At 35.3% G+C, this 23,464-nt stretch overlaps 1 protein-coding gene across 1 annotated transcript in view; it reads right to left on the reverse strand.

The window, feature by feature from the left end:
- Positions 1 to 23,464, reverse strand: part of TERB1 (telomere repeat binding bouquet formation protein 1) — a 50,628-nt gene that overhangs the window by 18,893 nt on the left and 8,271 nt on the right. Inside the window, exons 2-12 of the mRNA XM_026494926.4 lie at positions 22,460 to 22,522; positions 13,211 to 13,321; positions 12,894 to 13,022; positions 10,373 to 10,504; positions 9,584 to 9,644; positions 9,384 to 9,499; positions 9,162 to 9,284; positions 3,784 to 3,936; positions 2,452 to 2,583; positions 1,549 to 1,674; positions 307 to 464 (exon numbers count right to left, since the gene is read on the reverse strand). Coding sequence (XP_026350711.1) covers positions 307 to 464; positions 1,549 to 1,674; positions 2,452 to 2,583; positions 3,784 to 3,936; positions 9,162 to 9,284; positions 9,384 to 9,499; positions 9,584 to 9,644; positions 10,373 to 10,504; positions 12,894 to 13,022; positions 13,211 to 13,321; positions 22,460 to 22,490 — 1,272 coding nt within the window. The 5' untranslated portion in view covers positions 22,491 to 22,522. The remainder of the gene's footprint in view (positions 1 to 306; positions 465 to 1,548; positions 1,675 to 2,451; positions 2,584 to 3,783; positions 3,937 to 9,161; positions 9,285 to 9,383; positions 9,500 to 9,583; positions 9,645 to 10,372; positions 10,505 to 12,893; positions 13,023 to 13,210; positions 13,322 to 22,459; positions 22,523 to 23,464) is intronic.

A 23,464-nucleotide genomic window follows, 5' to 3' on the forward strand; every position in this document is an offset into this window, starting at 1 on the left:
GGCACCTGGGTGGCTCAGTTGGTTAAGCATAAGACCCTTGATTCTGGCTCAAGTCATGATCTCCTGGGTCATGGGAGCAAGCCCTGTGTCAAGCTCCATGCTTAGCGGGGAGTCTGCTTGAGATTTTCCTTCTCCCTCTGCCCCTCTCCCCACTCACAAGCTCACTCTCTCTCTCACTAGAATAAATTTTTTTAAAAAAATTAAAACATAAAAAATAACTTAGGAAGAAAAACCTTTACCCTCCAACCTCTACTGTAGAAAAACACTTGAAAAAAGTTCTATACTCTTTGAAACAAAAAAGCCAACCTCATTTCTTTCTCTTTCAAGCTGTTCTATTCTGTGTAGAATTTCCTTTGCTTTCTTCCAGTACTCTTCAAGATTCTTCTCTTTCATATTTACATCTTTTAATTGTTCTTCATTTTCATCAAAAGAATATTCTCCTAGACTTAGAGATAATTTCTCAGCTTTGTAATATGGGAAAAAATAGTGAATTTATCCATTACTAGAATTTTTTTTGACACTTTAAATGTAATTTTAACACTTTAAATAAGGACTACCTCATACCCCACACACCCTTCTAAATTTTGCCCATGCAGACTATCTTAATTGTTTAAGTGGTACTAAGAATAAATGGAAAGCAAGTGCTTGGCAGAAGCCCAAGCCCCAGTCATAAATCAGACTTTACTCATCAGAGTTATAGGAGAAAGAAAATAAGTTGAGTGTCCAACTCTTGAAAATATGTTACGGCAGGTACATAAACATCCCCAAGTATGTGGATATTGGTTTTAGGTTGTTGTTGTTTTAACAGTTTTCATAGAGCGGTTCCTTCGTTTAATCTTTTAAGTTTTCTTTTTACATATTGCAGCAGCAATTTTTCTTCCAAAGACCAACTCAATGGCCATCATTTCTTCAATGCATGCTCCCTCCTATCACAGGGTCTTTGTGCCTCACTGTTACTTATGGCTGGCCTAGTTAACACTATACGTTCAGATCTCAGCTCAAGAATCACTTCCTCCGAAGCCTTTTCTGCTCCAAGTCTAGGTCACAGTCTTTTGTTATATGCTAAGATCTATGCTCCATCCATTCCTAACCCATAGGTTAATATATAATAATTCATTCATTTTTGAGATTATTCAAGGACTATTTATCTAGTTAAATGAAGCTCTATGAGTGCAGACTGTTGTCTCATCACTGTATCCCTAAAACCTAGCACAGTGCCTGGCAAATAATAGCCACGCAAACACTTTTTTAAATAAATGAACAAATGTATTTTATATTATAATTTAACCATAAGTCACCTGTAGGCCTCAAATTTAAGTCCTACAACTAAATTGTCCACATTGCATAAAATAAGTGAATTATCTATACTGTTGCTCTCTTTCAGACAGGTTGAAATGCTAAAATACTCTTGTTGTCATATCCAAATTATATACTCTGCTTTTCAAATTAAGAAGGGCCTGGGAGCCTAAAGGGTTTGGCTCATCAAAGCAGATATAAATTCCCCTTCACAAACTTTGGTGTTTTTTTTTTAAGTAACAATAAACTTACCAATTTTTTTGCAATTGTGAAGCACAAAAGTGGCAGCTTTGTTTAGTTCCTCATTCTGCGATTCAGTTAAGGCTTGTATCATGAGTGGAAGCCCATTGTTTTTAAAAAGATCATACTGATTTTCCTCTGGAAAACATATCAAAAATGAAAATAGAAAATATAGTTATTTTTTCATAAACTATCTGCCTAAGGTCATAATTCTTCTTTGTGATAATTATGAACATAGTTTAAATCTTAATATAGAATAAATAATTTCAAAAGTATTTTCCATTTAGGAAATAATCTTCTGACATAAAATACTTGTCTCGTAAGTGCTAATCCCTGAAATATAGCCACAGAGTAGTCATACCCCGTAGGAGTAAAAAAATAGCTCTCACCTGGTTTAAACAAAGGTATAGTTGAAAACAAAAAAGGTATAGTTGTCAGATTAAACCTTTAAAAGGCAGAATAAATCCAGAGTGCCTGGGTGACTCAGTTGGTTAAGCGTCTGACTCTGGATTTGGGTTCAGGTCATGATCTTAGGGTTGTGAGATCAAGCCCCATATCGGGGTCCACGCTGGGTCCGGAGCTTAAGATTCTTTCTCTCCCCCTCTTCTCCTCCCTTTCCTCCCCCTCTCTTAAAAAAAAAATGGAGCTAAGAAAGGAGGAACACAAGGAGGAATCTATTCCAATTACGTTGGTGAAAGATGTCAAGGGGCTGAGGGCCTAAACTGGAACTGGGCACAAGGGAATAAGGAGGGGTATGGATGAAGGAGGATGAGGAACAAAATGACTTGTTTGAGGCCTGAATGACTTAGAGAAAGACAGTACTTTTAAGCCTCTCATATGAAAATAAGGAAAAAACCAAAAGTGGATTTCTACTCCACTGTTTTAATAAGCACACTAAATAAATTCAGTACTAACCACAATCCTCTGTGCAATGACCAAGAGTAAGTATGATGCTAAATTTTTCTCCTGAATCCAGACTTTCATGAAGCAGTAATGTCAGAAGTTTTGAAACAATCTGATACTTGGATAGTATTACTCCAAAAGTAGCTATTAGTATAAAATAGGAAAAAAAGTATAAACTTAAAACTTGTAACTATATATATGCTACTTGTCAGAACTTATCCTGGGAGAACAATATCATATCAATATAATATCTAATATTCATATCTCATATATGTGTATGTATGTGTGAATATAAATAAATGTAAAAAGATAATGGCTTATATAGCCCTCATTAATCCCTTTCCAAACTAAAGACAGTTTACTAAGTTATTTTCTGAAGAATGGTTTCTTCTTAATTATCGTGCATAATGCTGTGAAGTATGAAGTAATAATACTACCTTCTAAAAGCTGAATATACTTACTCTCACCTTACATACTCCTTCTTATCTAGATGGACTATAGACCTTCCTAAGTAACTAATTCCTGCCAATCACTGAAATACATTAACTGGCTATGGTTCTACTGATGTTAATACACACCTGAAGCTATGATGTTATGTTACAAAATTCAAGAAGCTGACATTTTAAGCTATACTTCTAACAGGGTTTTTAACAGAGTTCACACAGCATCTAACAATATTGATATCAACAATAAGGTTGTGAATTCTTTAAGGGACTATGTCTTAATCATTTTTGTATCTCTAGAGCTCACAAGAAGCCCAGGACAAAACAGGCCCTTAATTGATTTTTTTACAAATCATCTACTTATTTTTCAGTTATTTGTGAGTTGCTTATTACAGAGATTTACAGACTAGCATTTCTCAGCATCTGTGTATGTGACAAGCAGCCATGGGTTCAAGTCTGAGTCCACCACACACTAGTTATGGCTGGGTGAGTCAGGCCTCATACTTATCAGAAAGAGGAATACCTTAATTCTTGATATAATTTTTAAAAATCATAAATTGGGTTTTCCATTGCTTATGTTTCCAAGATGTCCCTTCATTTCTCACCTAAAGCTTTTCATTTAATACTGCTTTTTCAATGAAACAAAGGTTTAGAAATGACAGATTCTTATCTTGTTCTATCATTAGACCTGAAGTCAGAAGACCTCGATTTGAACCCATAGGGAAGTCATAATCTCCAATGAAAACAAGGAGTTAGACTAGATAATTTTTAAGTCTCCCTCCCGCTTGTGAGACACTGAAAGTCCAATCTATATTTGTGTTCGATCTATCATTTCAACACTCACCATGCTGAATTCAAACAAAACTCAATTGTAGAAAAATTACTAAGCATGTTCACTCACGATTATCAGCAATACATGCATCCACTGTCTTTGTCACCACCACTGCAAGCTTAGCACTGGAAAGAGTCTTGTGTGAATCTGATTCCAGTTGCACAAGAACTTGAGACAATACATCCAGTCCACCCACAGATATAAAGTATTTCTGAACATATGCTTAAGGAATAAAGTAGCAAAACTATTAATACCTCAAAGAAGACAAGTGTATGGTTCCACTCAATTAATTTGCACTAAATATGACATTAACATGACTTTTTCAAATACTAAAAATTCCAAAATTAAAGAATGAAAAATCCAATCTTTACCTGTGCATATACACAATCATAAAATGGATCATTTAGGCAAGAAACGAACTTTTACATAGAACAACTACATATACACAGTGTCCCCTGTGTGTTAGGTATGCTTTTTGTTTCACTTAGCAAGAACTGGTATATTTTGCAAGAATGACATTAGTAAACTCGAAGTCCTTCAATAGAGCTATGAAGAATAGATTCATTCATTTAGCTTGGTATTGCAATTAGCAAGCTGCCTATTTTCTGAATTCCAACATAACTCATTCCTTAGATTGCTTGAATCTACAAAGGGCAAAGAAATTATTCCAAAGGAACACATATTTTTTCCATCTTATTTAAGCCTAATTCTTTTACTTCTTAGAACATAAAATTATATTATCGAGAGTCATAACAACTATTCCAAGCAAAGACTCAGTGAAAAATACATTAAAAAAAAAAGTTTGAACTGTCTTGTTCTGCTGTTAAAAATGATTCTGATAGGAAAGTACCCACGGGTCTGTGCATTCAATAGTTTTCACAGCCCCTATACAACCAGTGGGTTTACAAGCAAATGGATACACGGGTTAGTGATTATAATTCTGCCACAAATCTTCTTCCCAGTCTACCTTAGTATCACAAACTGAGCCAAGATGATTTTGTTTTAAAGATTTTATTTATTTGAGACAGAGCAAGAGAAAGAGCACAAGTAGGATGAGGGGCAGAGGGGCAGAGGGAGAAACAGGCTCTCCGCTGAGCAGGGAGCCCGATGCGGGACTTGATCCAGGGAATCTGGGATCATGACTTGAGCCAAAGGCAGGCACTTAACCAAGTGAGCCATCCAGGCACCCTGAGCCAAGGTGATTTAAATGAAAAAAAATTACTTTTTATGTTGTTTGATAAAACACAAAGATCTTAATCTAAAAAAAAAACCATCAAGTTCAGGGACACATGGGTGGTGCAGTAGGTTAAGCCTCTGACTACTGGTTTTAGCTCAGGAGTGATCTCAGGGCTGTGAGATTGAGCCCTGTGTTGGGCTCTAGGCTCAGTGCAGAGTCTGCTTGGGATTCTCTCTCCTCCCCCTCTGCCCTTCCTGCTCGTACTCTCTCTCAAATAAATAAATAAATATTTAAAAAATATGTATTAAAAAAAATGAGGTTCAGAATTTTCTACATCTGGGAAAGAAACTGTTAGGAAATGTTACTGAAGGATAAGCAAACATTTTCAGTATTATGGAGACTCCAAAACAGGTTTCTTTTCTGCATTTTCATTAAAAAAAAAAATTCTTGAAAAAAGAAGTATTTTTAAATGCTTAGATAAAAATGGCACTGTGTTACTACATTTTCTAGTAATAGCCTATGTAACAAAAATTCAGGCTTATAAGCATAAGAACATCTGAGTCTACACTTGTAAACTGAATATTTCAAATTTTATCTAATCTATATTTCATACCAGTTTGCTAAGTATAATGAGGTCCTAAAATTATTACTATTTCAAGATGACTTTTAGAGAAAAAGGAAATGTCAAAACATCATGGAAAGAGAATCCAATTTTTAGAATTACAGAGGTAATTTCCTCCGCATGTGAAACATGACTATTTGCTTTAAATCTGTGAATATAAGTACACACCAACAATGTGTGAGAAAGTTCTAGTTGTTCCACATCTTCATCAACATTTAATATTACTAGCCTTTCTGTTTTTAGGCATGACGTGAGTGTGTAGTGGTATCCCTGGGGTTTTAGTTTGGATTTCTCTGATGACTAATGATTTTGAGCATCTTTTCAAAAATTTTTTCATTGCTTAGTTACAATTTAATATTCATATCTTCTTTGGTGAAGTTATTTGTCCAAATTTTGCCCATTTTTTAAATCATTAGGTTGTTTTATGTCCTACCGATTTATAGGAGTTCTCTATATATTTTGGGTACAAGTTCTTTAACAGATGTACATTTCACAAAAATTTTCTCCTGGTCTATGGCTTCCCTTTTCATTTTAACATGGTCTTTTGAAGAGTTAAAGCTTTCAATTTCACGGACGTCCAAATTCTCATTTTTTCCTTAGTGGCTCATACTTTTTGTGTCCTAAGAAATCTTTGTCTTCTCCCAAGTTATGAATATTTGTTCCTATGTTTTTGTCTAGAAGTTTCACAGTTTTAGTTCTTACACTTAGGTCTGTGGATCATTTCAGGTTAATTTTTGTAAACAGTATAAAATTGGGTTGAAATTCATTATTATGTGTATAGATATCCACTCTTTCCAGCACCATTTGTTGAAAAGACAAATTACCACATGGAATTATTATGGCACCTTTTCAGAAAATCAATGACTATATATGTGTGGGTCTATTTCTTGGTTCTGTATTTTGTTCCATTGATCTAATATGTCTACACTTAAACCAATGCCCCACTTTCTTCATTACTGTATGATAAGTACTGAAATCAAGTAATATAAATCCCATAATTTTGACCTTTTTCAAAACAGTTTTGACTATCCTGCCCCTTTGCATTTCCATGTAAATTTAGAATCACCTTGTCAATTTCTATAGCAATGCCTGCTAGTATTTTGATGGGGAATGCCTTGAATCAAAAGATGAATTTGAGAAGTGACATTCTAATAATACTGAGTCTTACAATCCATAAGTATAATTTATCTTTCATTAATTTAGGTTTTCTTTATCTCAGCAATGTTTCATAGTTTTCAGCATACAGACATTGCACATATTTCATGAAATATATCCCTAAGAAGTTTTTTGATATGATTGTAAACAATAGTGTAAGTTCCTGATTGCTTGTTGCTACTACACAGAAATACAGTTGATTTCTGTATATGACTCTGTATCCTGTAACCTTGCTAAAATCATTTATTCGCTCCTGTAGTTTTATTGTAGATTCTTCAATCACGTCACATATTAATAAATACTGTATTTTCTTTTTCCTTTTTCAATCTCTATGCCTTTTATTTTCTTGACTTATTTCACTGGCTTGAAGGCCCAGTAAAATTTAAAGCAGTGTGAGTGGCCATCCTTGTTTTTTTTCAATCTTGGGGTTGGTGGGGGGGCACATTAAGTCATTCACCATTAAATATGTTAGCTGTGTTTTGTAGAGGCCCTCTATCGCATTGAGAAGTTCTATCTACTTCTAGTTTACCAAAAGCTTTTGTCACAAATATATGTTGAACTATGTGAAAAGCTTTCCTTGCATCCTTTTAGAGTATTGTATAGTTTTTCTTTTCTGTCATAGCCTGTAAATATGGTGAATTTTCCAATGTACAACCAATCCTAAATTCCTAGGATAAATGTCACTTTGTCATAATATATTATCCTTTCTGTATATTGCTGGATTTGATTTGCTAATATTTTTTTACATTTTAATTATATATATATTTTGAAATTTCTTTAAGTAAGCTCTGTACTCAATGTGGGGCTTGAACTCATGACCCCAAGATCAAGAGCCACATGCTCCACAGACTGAGCCATCCAGGCCCCTGATTTGTTAATGTCTTGCTAAGGATGTTTGCATCTATATTCATAAAGGATATTCTTTTTAAAGATTTTATTTATTTATTTGACAGAGAGAGAGACAGCCAGTGAGAGAGGGAACACGAGCAGGGAGAGTGGGAGAGGAAGAAGCAGGCTTCCCAGCAGAGAAGGGAGCCCGATGTGGGGCTCGATCCCAGGACCCTGGGATCATGCCCTGAGCCAAAGGCAGACGCTTAACGACTGAGCCACCCAGGCGCCCCTATATTCATAAAGGATATTGACCTATAGTATTCTTGTGAGGTCTTTTTCTAGTTTTAGTATGGGAATAATGCTGACCTAAAATGTGTGGGGAAAGGGGTGCTTGGCTGGCTCAGTCAGTAGAGCATGCAACTCTTGATCTTGAGTCATGAGTTCGAGCCCCATATCGGGCATGGAAATAACTAAACTAAACTAAAAATATCAAAATGTGTTGGAAAGTGTCTTTCACTTCCATTTCCTGATAATTTATGTAGAATTTATTTTCCTTAAATGTTTGGCATAATTCACCAGTGAAGCCATCAGGGCCTGGAAATTCCTGTTTTAGGTTTGAACTACAAATTCAATTTCTTTAATACATATAATAATATTCAGGTTATCTATTTCTTCTGAATGAACTTTGGTGGTTGATGTGTTTCAAAGAATTTATCCAATTCGTGTAAGTTGTCAAATTTAGTGGCATAAAGTTGTTTAGATTATTTCTTTATTATCCTTTTAAGATCTGTGAAGATCTAGACTGGTATCACTTCTTATTCCTGATATTAGTAATTTGGGTCCTCTCTTTTTATTTTGTGGTTAGTTTGGCTAAAGGACCCATTTCACTGATTTTTTTAGAGAACTAGCTCTGGCTTCATTGATTTTTCCCTATTCTGGTATTTTTCTATTGCATTGATTTCTGATCTTCTCTTCATTTATTTCCTTCTTTACTCTGAGTTTAACTTGATTTATTTTCTAGTTTCTTAGGTGGAAACTAATATAATTGACTTGAGAGCTTTCTTCTTTCCTTATACAAGCTGTAGTGCTATAAATTTCCCTCCAAACACTGCTTTTGCAGCAACCCAGCTTTTATATTTTTATTCATTCATTCATTCATTTATTTTTAGCAACCCAGTCTTTTAATGTTGTATTTCATTATCATGCAGTTAAAAACATTTCTAATTTCTTCATGACTTATTCTTTCACTCATGGATTTGTAGGGGGGTTTTTTAGTCTATTTTTTAGCACTGAGTTGTTTAATTTTCAGATATTTGGGACTTTTCTACATGTTTTATTTTTATTCATTTCTAATTTAATTATATGTGATCTGAGAATATACTCCGTGGGGTTTCAGTTTTGCTATCTAGTTGCTCTTTTTCGTGATTGTATCCAAGGAGATTCAAAACTATGCTGCTACCTCCAACCTCCCAATTATCTACCTAACAATGTCTACTTTCAAGATTTTCCTATCTGTAATAGTCTAAATGCAACCAAAATGACCCAACGTACTGTAATAAAATGATCCCATTAATTCATTAATTCAATAATAAACTCAATAGGTTTTTGTTATGCTTTGAACTATGTTTATTCAAGTTAAACTAGAGAATAATGAATACTTACTGTTATTTGCAAGAGTGAGTCCAATAAATGAGCAAACAGGGCGAATTATCTCAGGTTTGATACAATTTATTAGCCAGTCATTAGCATGTGGGAAAAGTGAACAGCAAAGCATTTGATTTTTATCTGAAAGGAGACAAAGTCAATCATGTTTTAATATATTTGGAAAATATCAGTTCATTTGTTTTTATTTTATTTTTATATTTACATATTTTAGATAATTACCATTTTGAGGATTGTTGACACAGACACACAAAGTACTACACACTGAAGACCATAACTGATAGCTTTGGAATGCATTTTTATCCGACAAATCCAACTCATATTTTGAAAGAACTGTCCTATTTGGTTAAAAAAAAAGGAGGAAGCAAATTAAAATAAATGTGTTAAAGTCTTAATAACAACAAAAATTTATATTTTCTTACCTGAACAACTGTGTCAGAACTGTAATACAACCTGTTTCTCTTACAAGTGTTTGTCCAGTCCCTTAAAAAAACAGACATATAATACACAAATATGACTTTTGTTTATAAATAATTTTGCAGAAATGAAAAACATTTAAGTAGTATTTTTAATAAATAACTTTTAATCACTTTGAAGTATTACAAAGTATAACACAGAATTACAAGAGAAAAATCTGTAATCAGGGTTATACATTACCCATGCTCAGAGAATGACAGCATTCAAATTTCCTCCAAAAATGAAACAAAATTTTAGCTAAGAGCTACATGAAATTTAAGGCCTTTGTTAGCTGATAAAATAAACAATGTAACTAAATGGCTAATTCAGTGGAAAATCAACCAAACTAATCATCAAATGCCTCTTTTGCTTTTAAAGCTGCTCCTTTTCAATGTTAAATAACACAAATCTCTTTACTACTTCTTAAAATTAATAAATATCTAACAGTTAAGTGTATGTGATTCTCTTTTCTTTAAAGCTAGTAGTTCTCAGAAGTTAGTAAGATTTTTAAAAAGACACTGATACAGGGGCGCCTGGGTGGCTCAGTTGGTTAAGCGTCTGACTCTTGATCTCAGCTCAGGTCTTAATCTCAGGGTTGTGAGTTCAAGCCCTGCATTGAGACCAGGCGTAGAGCCTACTTGAAAAGAAAAAAAAAAAAAAGACATTGATATAAAGACTAGAGTAAAAGGGACAAAGACTATTTCAATTCATTATTTTTTTTTAAATGTTTCTACACCATAAAAGAATGTACTTACTATTATTTGAAACTAGAACCAAAATAACATAGACAGACATTCTTTTCAAATTTGTGTTTGAATCATCATTAGATAAGAACCAAGTTAAGTCTTCAAACAATTCTGAAGTGCACAAAGTCTGCTGACAGTAAACTGAAAAATAAAAATATAATTTCAATTTCTATGTATTAGCATAACTTTTAAAATATGCTGAACAAAATATAAAGTTGCCAAACAGATGGTTCTCAATCAGATCTTATTTCGTTGACATTTATTAGTCATGCAACAAAATTTCTGACAAATTGATATGTGCTTACTCAATTAGCAGACCAAAAAAGCAGTACCTTAATCAGAAGTACTTGACTGAGGTTCCAAAACATGTACATAATCTCCTAGAATTTCTAATAAAAACCTAACTAGGGATGCCTGGGTGGCTCGGTCAGTTAAGCATCTGATTTGGGCTCAGGTCATGACCCTGGGATCCTGGGATCAAATCCCACATTGGGCTCCTTGCTCAGTGGGGAGCCTGCTTCTCCCTCTGCCTGCCACTCCCCCTGCTTCTGCTTGCTCACTCTCTCTGGCAAATAAATAAAATCTAAAAAAAACAAAAAAACAAAACCCCAAACCTAAATGAACAAAAAAGTAAAATATGAAAAAAAATTTCAGAGGATGGGTAAGTAACAAAACATAGCAAGAGAAAAATTTTTTTAAAAATTCAGAAACCTGCTTTAGAAGATAGACAAAGGATACTTGTGTTATTTTTTAAGAACTTTCTGGAAATAAAAATATCTTTTCAAAAAGCAAAAATGATACCTGACAGTAGGGTTGTGTGTGTGTATGTGTGTGAGATAATAATATAATAAACAGTTTTTTAAAAATAATTTGAGAGGGCACCTGGCTGGCTCAGTCCGAAGAGCATGTAACTCTTGATCTTAGGGGTGATGAGTTTGAGCCCTACATTGGGTGTAGAGATTACCAAAAAAAATATAAACTTAAAAAAATAAAATCTTTAAAAAAATAATAATTTGAACACAGAGATATAATTTGTATTTTATCCAGTATTTAGAACCAGCTATTAGATTTTCTCTCAAAGGCAAGGACAGCGTATCATTTATCAGAATGATTAGCACACAGCTTGCTTCCTACCAAATGATGAAGAAATATTTATGGATGAAAATTTAAGGGGCATCTGAGTGGTTAAGCATTTGCCTCTTGATCTCAGCTCAGGTCTTGAACTCAGAGTCATGAGTTCAAGCCCCACATTAAAAAAAAAAAAGAATGAAAATTTAAGAATAGAAAGTTGTTTGACAAACCAATACTTTAGATTCAACTTTATTTTGGGTATACTATAGGAAAATGTTTTCCTGTACATGAATTTCTATACCCAGAGTATATTTATCCATATACAAGATGTTGTAAGTTATCTTCGTCTTTTGATTCAAGTACCTAGATATACAGAGAATGAACTTAATAGAAAAACCAGAGCTAGACCCAACATATATGGATACTGATGAAGTACTAATAGCATATCAAATCAACGTGAAAAAGATCTTTTTAATAACAAGCGTTAGAATAGCTGGATTACCATATAAAAAAGATGAAACTGGAGCATGCATCATGCCATACCCCAGGATAATTCAAAAAGGAAAATGTAAATATAGTAAAAAATAAAACCATACTAGTACCAAAAGTCAATGTGGGTGGATTCCCCTAGAATCTTACAGTATGGAAAACTTTCCTATGACTAAAAATCCAGAAGCAAAAAGGGGAAAGAATGATGAATTTTTGTAAAAATAAAAAACTTTTGCATGACCAAAAAAAGTACAGTAGAAGACAAAGAAAAAAATGTTTCCGACTAACAGCAAGAAAAACTGTGAAAGATTTTGACACGATTACTGAATGTCCCATCTAGCACACCCTTCTAGATTATCTGTGTCTTTACTATCTTTGGGCTACTTTACATCTCTGTAAATTGTAGAAAACTGATAGCAATCCAAGTCATCCTTTTAAAAAATTTTTATTTATTTATTTATTTAGAGAAACGCGAGCACACGAACACTCATGCATGAGCAGGAGGGGCAGAGGAAGAGGGAGAGAGAATCTCACATAGGGCTCAATCTCACAACCCTGAGATCACAACCTGAGCCAAAACCAAGAGTCAGACACTTAACCAACTGCACCACCCAGGTGCCCCAGGTTATTCTTGATCATAGAAATACAAAACATTTTGGCCAGTAGAATGCAACTGACTGTTGCCCCACAGATACTGACCAGTTATATGCCTACTTATAAATCCATTTCAACATTCTCTAATGCCTATGCTTTTTTTTTATCATTGCCTTTGAAACAGTTGTCATATTTTACTAGTTCCTTCATTAGTTAATAATTGGCATGCACGAATTTAAATAAATAAATAAAATACCTGGATAAAACTATCCAGACATGTAAAAAAGGAACTTAAATCTAAAATCACTTTTTAGTAGTTTGTTAAAATATAGCACAATGCCTGAAGGATAATGAAAAAAAAGTTTTCATATTTTACCATTTTGTTCTGCAACAGCTCCTAATGTGTATAAGGCTGCTTCTTTTACCATGCTATGTTCACTTGCCTTTGCAAGATTTTTTACAAACATCAAACCACCAATTTCCCGAAAATAAACACCTGCATTACCTATAGGGTGTGCAGACAAAACAAAACATAAATGGTATTATGAATCTTGTAAGGAGAAAATAAATCACATGAACATAGTAACAAAGCATGCAGAGTAACTGACTCAAAGAGAAAGAACTATGCATATTTCATATACCACAATACTAAAGAACAAGAATCACAGATAAAAATTCACTATCATGTCTTACTGTTTTGTTGACAAATTGAATGAATAGTGACCAAAGCTTCCTTTTGTGAGAAAGGGTTGTCCATTTGATACTTCAGGCACTCCAATAGTAAGTTTAGGTCAGTCTTCATTTCTGAAGAAAAAAAATTTCATTTTTTTTTAAACCAAATGTTTCCTTTCAAAAACTAACCTTTTTTTTTTTTTAATTTTTTTTTATTATATTATGTTAGTCACCATACAGTACGTCCCCGGTTTCCGATGTAAAGTTCGATGATTCATTAGTTGTGTATAACACCCAGTACACCATGCAATACGTGCCCTCCTTACTACCCATCACCGGTCTATCCCATTCCCCCACCCCCCTCCCCTCTGAGGCCCTCAGTTTGTTTCTCAGAGTCCATAGTCTCTCATATTTCATTCCCCCTTCTGATTACCCCCCTTTCTTTATCCCTTTCTTCCCTTACCGATCTTCCTAGTTCTTATGTTCCATAGGTGAGAGAAACCATATGATAATTGTCTTTCTCTGCTTGACTTATTTCACTTAGCATTATCTCCTCCAGTGCCGTCCATGTTGCAGCAAATGAAAAACTAACCATTTAAATTTCACTTTCTAAATATATCTTTGTAATGTTCATTTTTAAAATAATAAGTATATATTCCTTTTTTAATCAAACAGTAAAGCTATATAAAAGATATTCCTTAAATAAAAGAACTTGAAATGAACTTCTTATAACTGTTAGATTTTCCCCTTGCATGAAACATAAGAAAATTCAAATATTAAGGGCGCCTGGGTGGCAGAGCGGTTAAGCGTCTGCCTTCGGCTCAGGGCGTGATCCCGGCGTTGTGGGATCAAGCCCCACATCAGGCTTCTCCACTATGAGCCTGCTTCTTCCTCTCCCGCTCCCCCTGCTTGTGTTCCCTCTCTCGCTGGCTGTCTCTCTCTCTGTCAAATAAATAAATAAAATCTTAAAAAAAAAAAAAAAGAAAATTCAAATATTATTTTCTTTAAATAAAGCTACCCTGGCTTAAACATCTGCCATTTAGAAATGAACTGAATGAAAATGAAAATACAACACATTATAACTTATAGGATGCTACCGAAACAGTTATTTGGGAGGAAATTTACAATACTAAATGCTTACATTATAAAAAAAAGAAAGGTCTTGGGGCGCCTGGGTGGCTCAGTCGGTTAAGCATCTGCCTTCGGCTCAGATCATGATCCCAGGGTCCTGGGACTGAGTGCCACATCAGGCTCCCTGCTCAGTGGGGAGCCTGCTTCTTCCTCTCCCTATGCCGCTCCCCCCTGCTTGTGTTCTCTCTCTCTCTGTCTAATAAATAAATAAAATCTTAAAAAAAAAAAAAGGAAGAAGAAGAAAGGTCTCAAATTAATGACCTCAGCTTCCATCTTAAGAAACTATAAAAACAGGGGGTGTCTGGGTGGGTCAGTCATTAAGCATCTGCCTTTGGCTCAGGGCGTGATCCCAGAGTCCTGGGATCAAGCCCCACATCAGGCTCCTCTGCTGGGAGCCTGCTTCTTCCTCTCCCACCCCCCACCCCGCCTGTGTTCCGTCTCTTGCTGGCTGTGTCTCTGTCAAATAAATAAATAAAATCTCTAAAAAAAAAAAAAAAAGAAACTATGAAAACAGTAAATTAAACCCAAAGTAAGTAGAAAGAAGGAAATAAAGATCAAAGCTAAAAATCAATGAGATTGAAAGCAGAAAAACAACAGAACTGGTTCTTTGAGAAGATCAATAAAACTGAAAAACCTCTAGACAAACTGATGAGAAAAAGGTGCAAAGACACAAATTACAATACCAGAATGAGCTGGCATCATCATAGATTCTATTTACATTCAAAAGATAAATAATAGCTCTGCACAACTTCTTATCTATAGATTCAATGACTTAGGTAAAATGGACAAATTGCTTGAAAGACACAAATTAGGGGCATCTGGCTGGCTCAGTCAGTAAAGCATGCAACTCCTGATTTTGGGATTATAAATTGAGCCCCACGTTGGGTGTAGAGATTATTTTAAAAAAATAAAATCATTAAGAAAGACACAAACTGGGCACCTGGGAGACTCAGTTGGTTAAGCCTTGACCTTTGGCTCAGGTCATGATCCCAGGGTCCTAGGACTGAGCCCCAAGTGGGTCTCCCTGCTCAGCGGGGAGTCTGCTTCTCCTTCTGCCCTGCCCCTCCCCCTCTCCCTGCTCATGCGCATGCACGCTCTCTCTCAAATAAGTAAATAAAATATTTAAAAAAAGAAAGACACAAATTATCGAAACTCATGTAAGAAAAACACAGATAACCTAAATAGTCCTATATCTGTGAAAAAAATTGAAATCATACTTTAAAAACCTTTTGTAAAGAAAACTCCAGTTTCAGATAGCTTCATTTGTAAACTCTTCTAAACGTTTAAGGAAGAAGTAATACCAATTCTACACAAACTTTTCCAAAAGTTCAGAGTGAAGGAATACTTCCCAACTTACTCTATGAGGCCAGCATTACCCTAATACCAAAACCAAAGCCATCAGAAAGAAAAAAAAAGATAACTACAGACCAATATCCCTCATGAACATTCATGTAAAAAGTCTAAACAATTTTAGCAAACTGAATCTAAAAACATATTAAAATAACAATACAATATGACCAAATGGGTTTATCGTAAGAATCCAGGGTTGGCTTAAGATATGAAAAATCAGGGGCGCCTGGGTGGCTCAGTTGTTAAGCGTCTGCCTCGGCTCAGGGCGTGATGCCAGGGTCCTGGGATCGAGCCCGCATCAGGCTCCTTGCTCCACCGGGAGCGCTGGGAGTCTGCTTCTTTCTCTCCCACTCCCCCTGCTTGTGTTCCCTCTCTCACTGGCTCTCTCTCTCTCTGTCAAATAAATAAATAAAATCTTTAAAAAAAAAAAAAAAAAACCTCCTCAATCTAAAAAAGTATATCTACAAAAAAAAAAAGCCCTATAGTAAACGTAATACTTAACAGAGAAAGACTGAATTCTTTATCCCTGAGTCAGGAACAAGACAGAGATGTTTAACATTGTACTGGGGAGTCTAGCCAATGTCATTCTATTTAACATCCCATTTAACATTGTACTGGAGAGCTTAGCCAGTGCCATCAAATGAGAAAAAGAAACAAAAGACATTCAAATTAGGAAGAAGGTAGTAAAACTATCTGCCTTCATGTATAACATGACCTTCTATATAGATAATCTGATGGAATCAGATTACTGAGTATAGTAAGATTTCAGTATATCCATTTATCATACAGAAATCAATTATATTTCTGTATATGCCAGCAATAAGTAATTGAAAATTGAAACTGAAAAATAATGCCATTTATGGGGAGCCTGGGTGGCTCAGTCAGTTGAGCATCCAACTCTTGATCTCGGCTCAGGTCATGAACTCATAGTCATGAGTTAGAGCCTTGCACTGGGCTCTGCCCTGGGCATGGAGTCTACTTTAAAAACAACAACAACAATGCTGCTTATAATAGTATCAAAAATATGAAATACTTAGGGATAAATCTGACAAAAGATGTGAACAACATGTCTACTAAAACCTAAAAAATACTGCTGAGACATCTTAAAGAAGATTGAAATAAAGGGAGTAAAACACCTTTTTTATGGGTTGGAGGACTAAATATTGTTAAAATGTCGATTTCCTCAATTTGATCTATAAATTCAATGTAATCCCAACAGGCTTATTTTTTTACAAAGGCACAAAGGCAATGCAGAGGAGAAAGGATAGTCTTTCCAATAAATGGTACTGTAACAACTAGATTGCCACATTCAGAAACATAACAAACCAAACTTGAATCAAACCATATGCAAAAATTAACCCAAAAGGGATTACAGACATAATGTAAAAGCTGGAACTATAAAACTTTTAAAAGATAACACAGGAAAAAATCTTTGCCACCTTGGTTTAGATGCAAATTTCTTAGGCACAACGTAAATAACACAATCTGCAGAAAAATAATGAATATGCTGTATTTCATCAAAATTTAAAACTTCATTTTCTTTTTTTAAAGATTTTATTTATTTGAGAGAGACAGCAGAGGGCGAGGGAGAAGCAGGCTCCCCGCTCAGCAGGGAGCCTGACACAGGGCTCCATTCCAGGATCCTGAGATCATGACCGGAGCAAAGGCAGGCGGTTAACAGACTGAGCCAACCAAGCGCCCCTCAGCAGTTTCATAAATTCACCCAAAAGAAAAGCAGGTATGTATCCATACAAAGACTTATACACAAATGTTCATGGTAACGTTATATGTAATAGCCAAAAACTGAAAACAACTGAAATGTCCAACAACAGATGAATGGATAAATTGTGGTATGACCATACACTATTGCTAAGTAAAGCAATAAAAAGGAGTTAACTATCGATATATGCAACAGAATGGAGGAATCTCAAAATAATTATACTGAAAGAAACCACAAAGGAAGAATATATACTATATTACTCCATGTATTGGGGGAAAAAAATGTAAACTTACCTATAGTAGCAGAAGGCAGATCAGTGGTTGCTTGGGGGAAAGGGGTCCAGGAAGAGGTATTGTAAGGGTGCACGAGGATGGATTCCCTATCCTGATTGCGCTACTGTTTGTGTGTGTGTGTGTGTGTATGCATATATATGTAAACTTATGAAAATATAAACTTGAAATATTTACTTGCAACTAAAAATGAAAGGCAATCATTTTCCTATAACTCTTCACTACAACCTTTAAACGATTTATTCTCTTTGTTTTAAGGATTTAAATAAAATTGTATGCAGATTCTGACACAATGCTTGAATTAACATTTAAAGTTCTCAAAGATATAGGATGAAGAAAAAACATAAAAATATAGAGGAACACACTAAAAGAAACTTAGATCTATTGTCAACCAATATTTAATCTTCCTCTTAAAAGAAATTCAACTGACAATTTGGTTCAATAAAATTATTCATGACTCAACTTGTTAGTGAAAAACCATAGTACGAAGGTTATCACTAAATTATCTTGAAGCAACAGCAAACATTTATTGATCATATTCACATTAATAGAAACTGTGAGAAGGTTAGTGTGGCTCTATGGATAGCAATAAGCCACTCATCGTCAACAATAACCCAAAGAGGATTTTTGAATACGGCATGGTGATTTTCAACTCTAGGCACAACTGCAGAAAACAAGAAACTTCTTTATGTATTCCTCTATTCCCTCCTGTACTCCCCTCTCCCACTTTGATATTTTCTACTATAATCCCTCCCTTCCCAGACAAAGCACCTAATGACATCTACAACTCAGTTTTACCTTCTCCAGCCTATACAACCTTCAATACTTCCCGAAGAAAATAAAACAAAAACTCAAGTACATACAATATAAAAGCACAAATTATAAAAGAAAATTAGATAAATAAACTGGATTGAAAAATTGAAATTTTTTGAGCTTCAAAAGATAACAAGAATGTGAAAAGACAAAACACAGAAGGGAAGAATGTATCTACAAATCAGATATCAGATAAGAGGCTTGTGTTCAGAACATATAAAGAACTCTTAGAACTCAATAATAAAAAGCTAACCCAAGTAAAAAGCATAGAACAGACATTTCTCCAAAAAAGATATACAAATGGTCAATTAGTACATGAAAAGATGTTCAACATCATTAGTCATTAAGGAAATGCAAACCAAACTACAATTAAATACCATTTCACAGGGGTGCCTGTTGGTTAAGTGACTGCCTTCGGCTCAGGTCATGATCCTGGTGTCCCAGGATCCAGTCCCCCATCAGGCTCCCTGCTCAGCAGGGAGTCTGCTTCTTCCTCTGACCCCCCCACCCCCCCATTCTCGTGCTCTCAAATAAATAAATAAAATCTTAAAGAAATATATAGTTTAAAAAATACCACTTCACATCCACTAGGATGGCTATAATCAAAAAGACAGATTATGACAAGTGTTTACCAAGAATTTGAAGAAACTGGAGCCCTTATACATTGCTGTAGGAATGTAAAATGGTATAGCCACGTTGGCAAAAAGTCTAGCAGTTCCGCAAAAGGTTAAACATAAATTTATCACAGATTCAACAATTCTACTAGATATATGCCCCAGAGAAATGAAAACATGTCACACAAAAACTTGTACGTGAATGTTCACAGCAACATAACTCATAACTGCCAAACAGTGGAAACCCAGATTTCCATCACCTCTTGAATGGATAAACAAAATATGATATATCCATTCAATGGAGTATTATTCACCAACAAAAAGGAATGAAGATACTGATAAAACTTGAATAATCCTTGAAAATACTATGCTAAGTGAAAGAAGCCAGCCACAAAAGCCTGTGTATGATCCAATTTACATGTCCAGAATAGGCAAGTCTAGAGATAGAAAATAGATTAGCAGTTGCCTACAGTTGGGGAGGGGGTGTGACTGCTAAAGGGTACAGGGTTTCTTTGGGAGTGATAAAAATGCACTAAAATTGATTGTGATGATGGTTGTACAATACTGTGACTATATTAAAAACAACTGAATTATATACTTTAAATGGATGAATTGTGTGGTATGTCAATTATATTTTAATAAAGCTATTCTATATACATAAACCAAATTACTGGTATGCTTTGCAGTTGTCCAAATGACCAAAGTGACCCCAATCTCAGTTCTTTTGGGTGACTGATATGGATACTGGGAAAGAGACAGTCTCTCTCTTTTCTATATCTCAAACTGTATGTAAATCTGGCTACTCACTTCTAATGCCAAACTCTGGACCCCTGTCATTAGTCAGAACAGGTCTATAGGTAATATTTTCAAGACTATCATTTTACTTTTAGAATATTAACCCTAATTCTTTCAACTGTCTTACTTCCTTATTCTTGTATTTACTCCTTGACCCCTAAAATCTCTAATCCCTTTACTCCTCCTGTTCACTGAGGCTTCTAGTTTCATTTCCTTTTTTATTCATCCTAGATCCCATGATTCATCACCTCAACCATTATCTTGCTAAGATTACTTTGACCCCCTGTCCTTCTACTAAACGTGTCCTCTAATCCTAATCATGACTCAAAAACACTTTCCTTTCTCTGTTTCAGCCCAAATTTGGGCATTGCTAAAGGAAAAAAAGAAAATCAAGCAATTATGCCATTACAAATGTTTGGTATGCATTCCAAGTTATAACCCCCAAATCTACTCAACAATCCCACCATGGTCAGCTCTAGCTCTCACACCCTTCTGTTTACTCTGACATTTTCCTCAATGGCTATTCCACATCTTCAGCTACCTTTATTTTTTTTTTTTAAGATTTTATTTATTTATTTATTTGGCAGAGAGAAAGAGAGACAGCGAGAGAGGGAACACAAGCAGGGGGAGTGGGAGAGGGAGAAGCAGGCTTCCCGCTGAGCAGGGAGCCCGATGCGAGGCTCGATCCCAGGACCCTGGGATCATGACCTGAACCGAAGGCAGATGCTTAACGACTGAGCCACCCAGGCGCCCCTCAGCTACCTTTAAACCTCCAACCCTGTCCCACATCTCCTTCTCCCCCACTTTGTTTTAATTGGGTTTCCCCAGAAGTAGACCAAGAGACAAGGATTTGAGTGTTAAGTATTTTTTTTTGAGAAAGTGAGATAGGACAGGAAGGCAGACAGAAGCAGGTTATTATTAAGGGTAACTGGAGCTTCACTCCACAAGGGAACTCTGGGAGCCAGGGTGGAGCCACGTGTCTCAGAGTCATCCCCACCAAAGGGTGAAGAGTATTACCCACCAACTCCAATCAGTCATTTGTTCATGGCTGCTCCCAGGCCATTAATTATCTGGTATCTCTGGCTTGCCTTGCTCTCTGGGCAAAAGCAGGTTACAAATGCAGAGATAAATCCTCAAAGACACAGATGTTAGGCCTCACAGAATTCCCCACTTTTAACAACACAGAATTCCTATAAAATATTCACAGCCACACTCATTCTTATCTCTTCCTCTACAATATCAGGTATCTTGCACCCTTCCTGTTAATCCATTCTCCCGTGTTGTGGGACCCTATAGTGACTACAACTAGTATACTTTGGTGGGGTCTTTTTCCTGCCGAGAATGACTTCCCTCCTCCTTCTTGTGCTTTCTTTGGAGAACTCTTCCTCACAACTCTGAGTTTCCCAGTGATATGAACTGATATATTATTTCCTTTCTTGCTTGTACTAGTTCAAGTTGATTTCTCTCACATGCAACTCAAATGGCACCATTACAGGCCCAAGACTTCCTTAAAAATCTATTCATTTATTCATTTAACAAATATTTATTGCCTGTCTACCATGCATCCACTCTGTACCAAATGGAAATTCTGATTCCAAGGAACTCAAAATCTGGTGATGGAGACAGAGGAAGATGTGAGTAATTCCCATAGTGTAATAGAGTCTGAGAGGGGCATCTACAATTATCCCCCCCTCTTCAGTTTTCTTCAACCTCTCCCTCTCCAGAATCTCCACTCCCTCTTCATATATTCTCTTGTCTCTACTCTCCTTACAAGACTCTCTTAACATTACAGTCTCCCTGTACCTATTGCCCTATTTCTTTAGTCAAGCTTTTAAGAAGTTAGGTATTCACATTGTCTCCAGATCCTTATTTCCCAACCAAAAGTCAGTATACTGCAACCTGGCTGAAATGTATTAAATTTACTGTTAATAAAACAAATGATCTCCTAAATAGAAAATCTAGTGGATAATTAATTCAGTCATCATCTGTGGACATTTGACACTGATGAGCTCAAGCAATCTTTCTCATGAAGTATTCTCCTAAGGCTCGTTTCCAAAATTCCACATTCCTGACTTTACATTCTCCTTTCTGAAATGTTTTTCTCAATCTTTGATGGTCCTCTTCCTCAGCCAAACCCTTACGTGATGGTGTGCATTAAGGAACACCATTTCCCATCCTTTTTTTTTTTTTTTTTTAATATTTCCTCTCTGGTGAATTTCCTCCATGCCCATGGATATAATTTCTATCTTTCTAAGAACAACTCTGAAATCTGTACCTCCACGTATACTTTGGTGTTGGTTCTCTCAGGTTCCCACTGTTCTTGTTTATATCTCTATTAAATCAGCTATCATACGGTATTCTAATTATCAGCATGCCTTTACCCATTAGAATGTCAGTGTCCTGAAGTCAGTGTGACAGGCAGGATAGATGCACAATAAATATGTATGTAAATTGCTGAATAATTCTTTCATTTCCTGGATCTTGTCAGATAATCTGCAGTATATCCCACAAATAGATCATAAAATTAATTCCAGCTAAATAATCCTTAATTTCTCACCTTGTATCTTCTTTGTGTCTTCACTTTCCATGCTTGTCTGTATTCTTTTTCCTTACATTTCATCTATAAGATAAAAGTATTCTCTCAATATAAATCAGTGTTTGAGAATTCCAGAACTTTAAATGCAAAGGGGTAGGGAAAAATAGTTTTCCTGAAGCCAGAGAGCAGAGACTGAATCTACAACCTATTAAATATGAGATAAAGGTTGTACTTAAGTTCTCTGAGGTTCAGTTTCCTCATCTGCAAAATAGGAAATTCCTACTTTATAAAACTGTTACAAGAATTAAATTTGAAAACCTACATAAACGCATGTGACATTCTTACGTACTACAAGCACTCAACACATTTTATTAAATAAACATAAAAATGGTTAGTTAACTGAATCTAACTGATCCACTTCTGGTACTCCTTCCTCATTTTCTTTCCTGTAAATTTTCATCCCATCACTCTGATTGGTTACCCCTCCATGAATCAGAAATTTAAATCACACACACACACACACACACACACACACACACTTAAGAACTCCATTTCTCTACACAAGCTAAGGTTAATATTAAAAGTTTTCCTAACAACCCATGTTTTTTTTTCAACATAGTATTCTACTATTAAGCTAAAATCTTTGTTTATATATCACTAGTTAGAAGAATTTTTAAAATAACCAGCAACCCTGATATGGCATCTTATATGCTACATTGATTTATTAGAAAAATCAGAGTCTGATTAACTTCTTAGAGTCATCAGGACTCACAGAACTCTAGAATTCTTATTTACTCCAATACTACAAGGTTAAAGGGAGATAGCTACTTATCCTTTCTATTATTTCTCATTTTCAGAATGGAAATAAAATTCCCAAATAATAAATGCGAGAATCTTTTATAAGGTAATATATAAATATATACCAGTTTTGCCATTTTTTTAACCTAGATATTCCATTAAAAGAATGGTTAGAAGGATTATCCATCACGATCAAGTGGGATTCATACCTGGGATGCAAGCGTGGTT

Source organism: Ursus arctos, unplaced genomic scaffold (genome assembly GCF_023065955.2).
Source record: "Ursus arctos isolate Adak ecotype North America unplaced genomic scaffold, UrsArc2.0 scaffold_19, whole genome shotgun sequence".
NCBI classification, from domain to species: Eukaryota; Metazoa; Chordata; class Mammalia; order Carnivora; family Ursidae; genus Ursus; species Ursus arctos.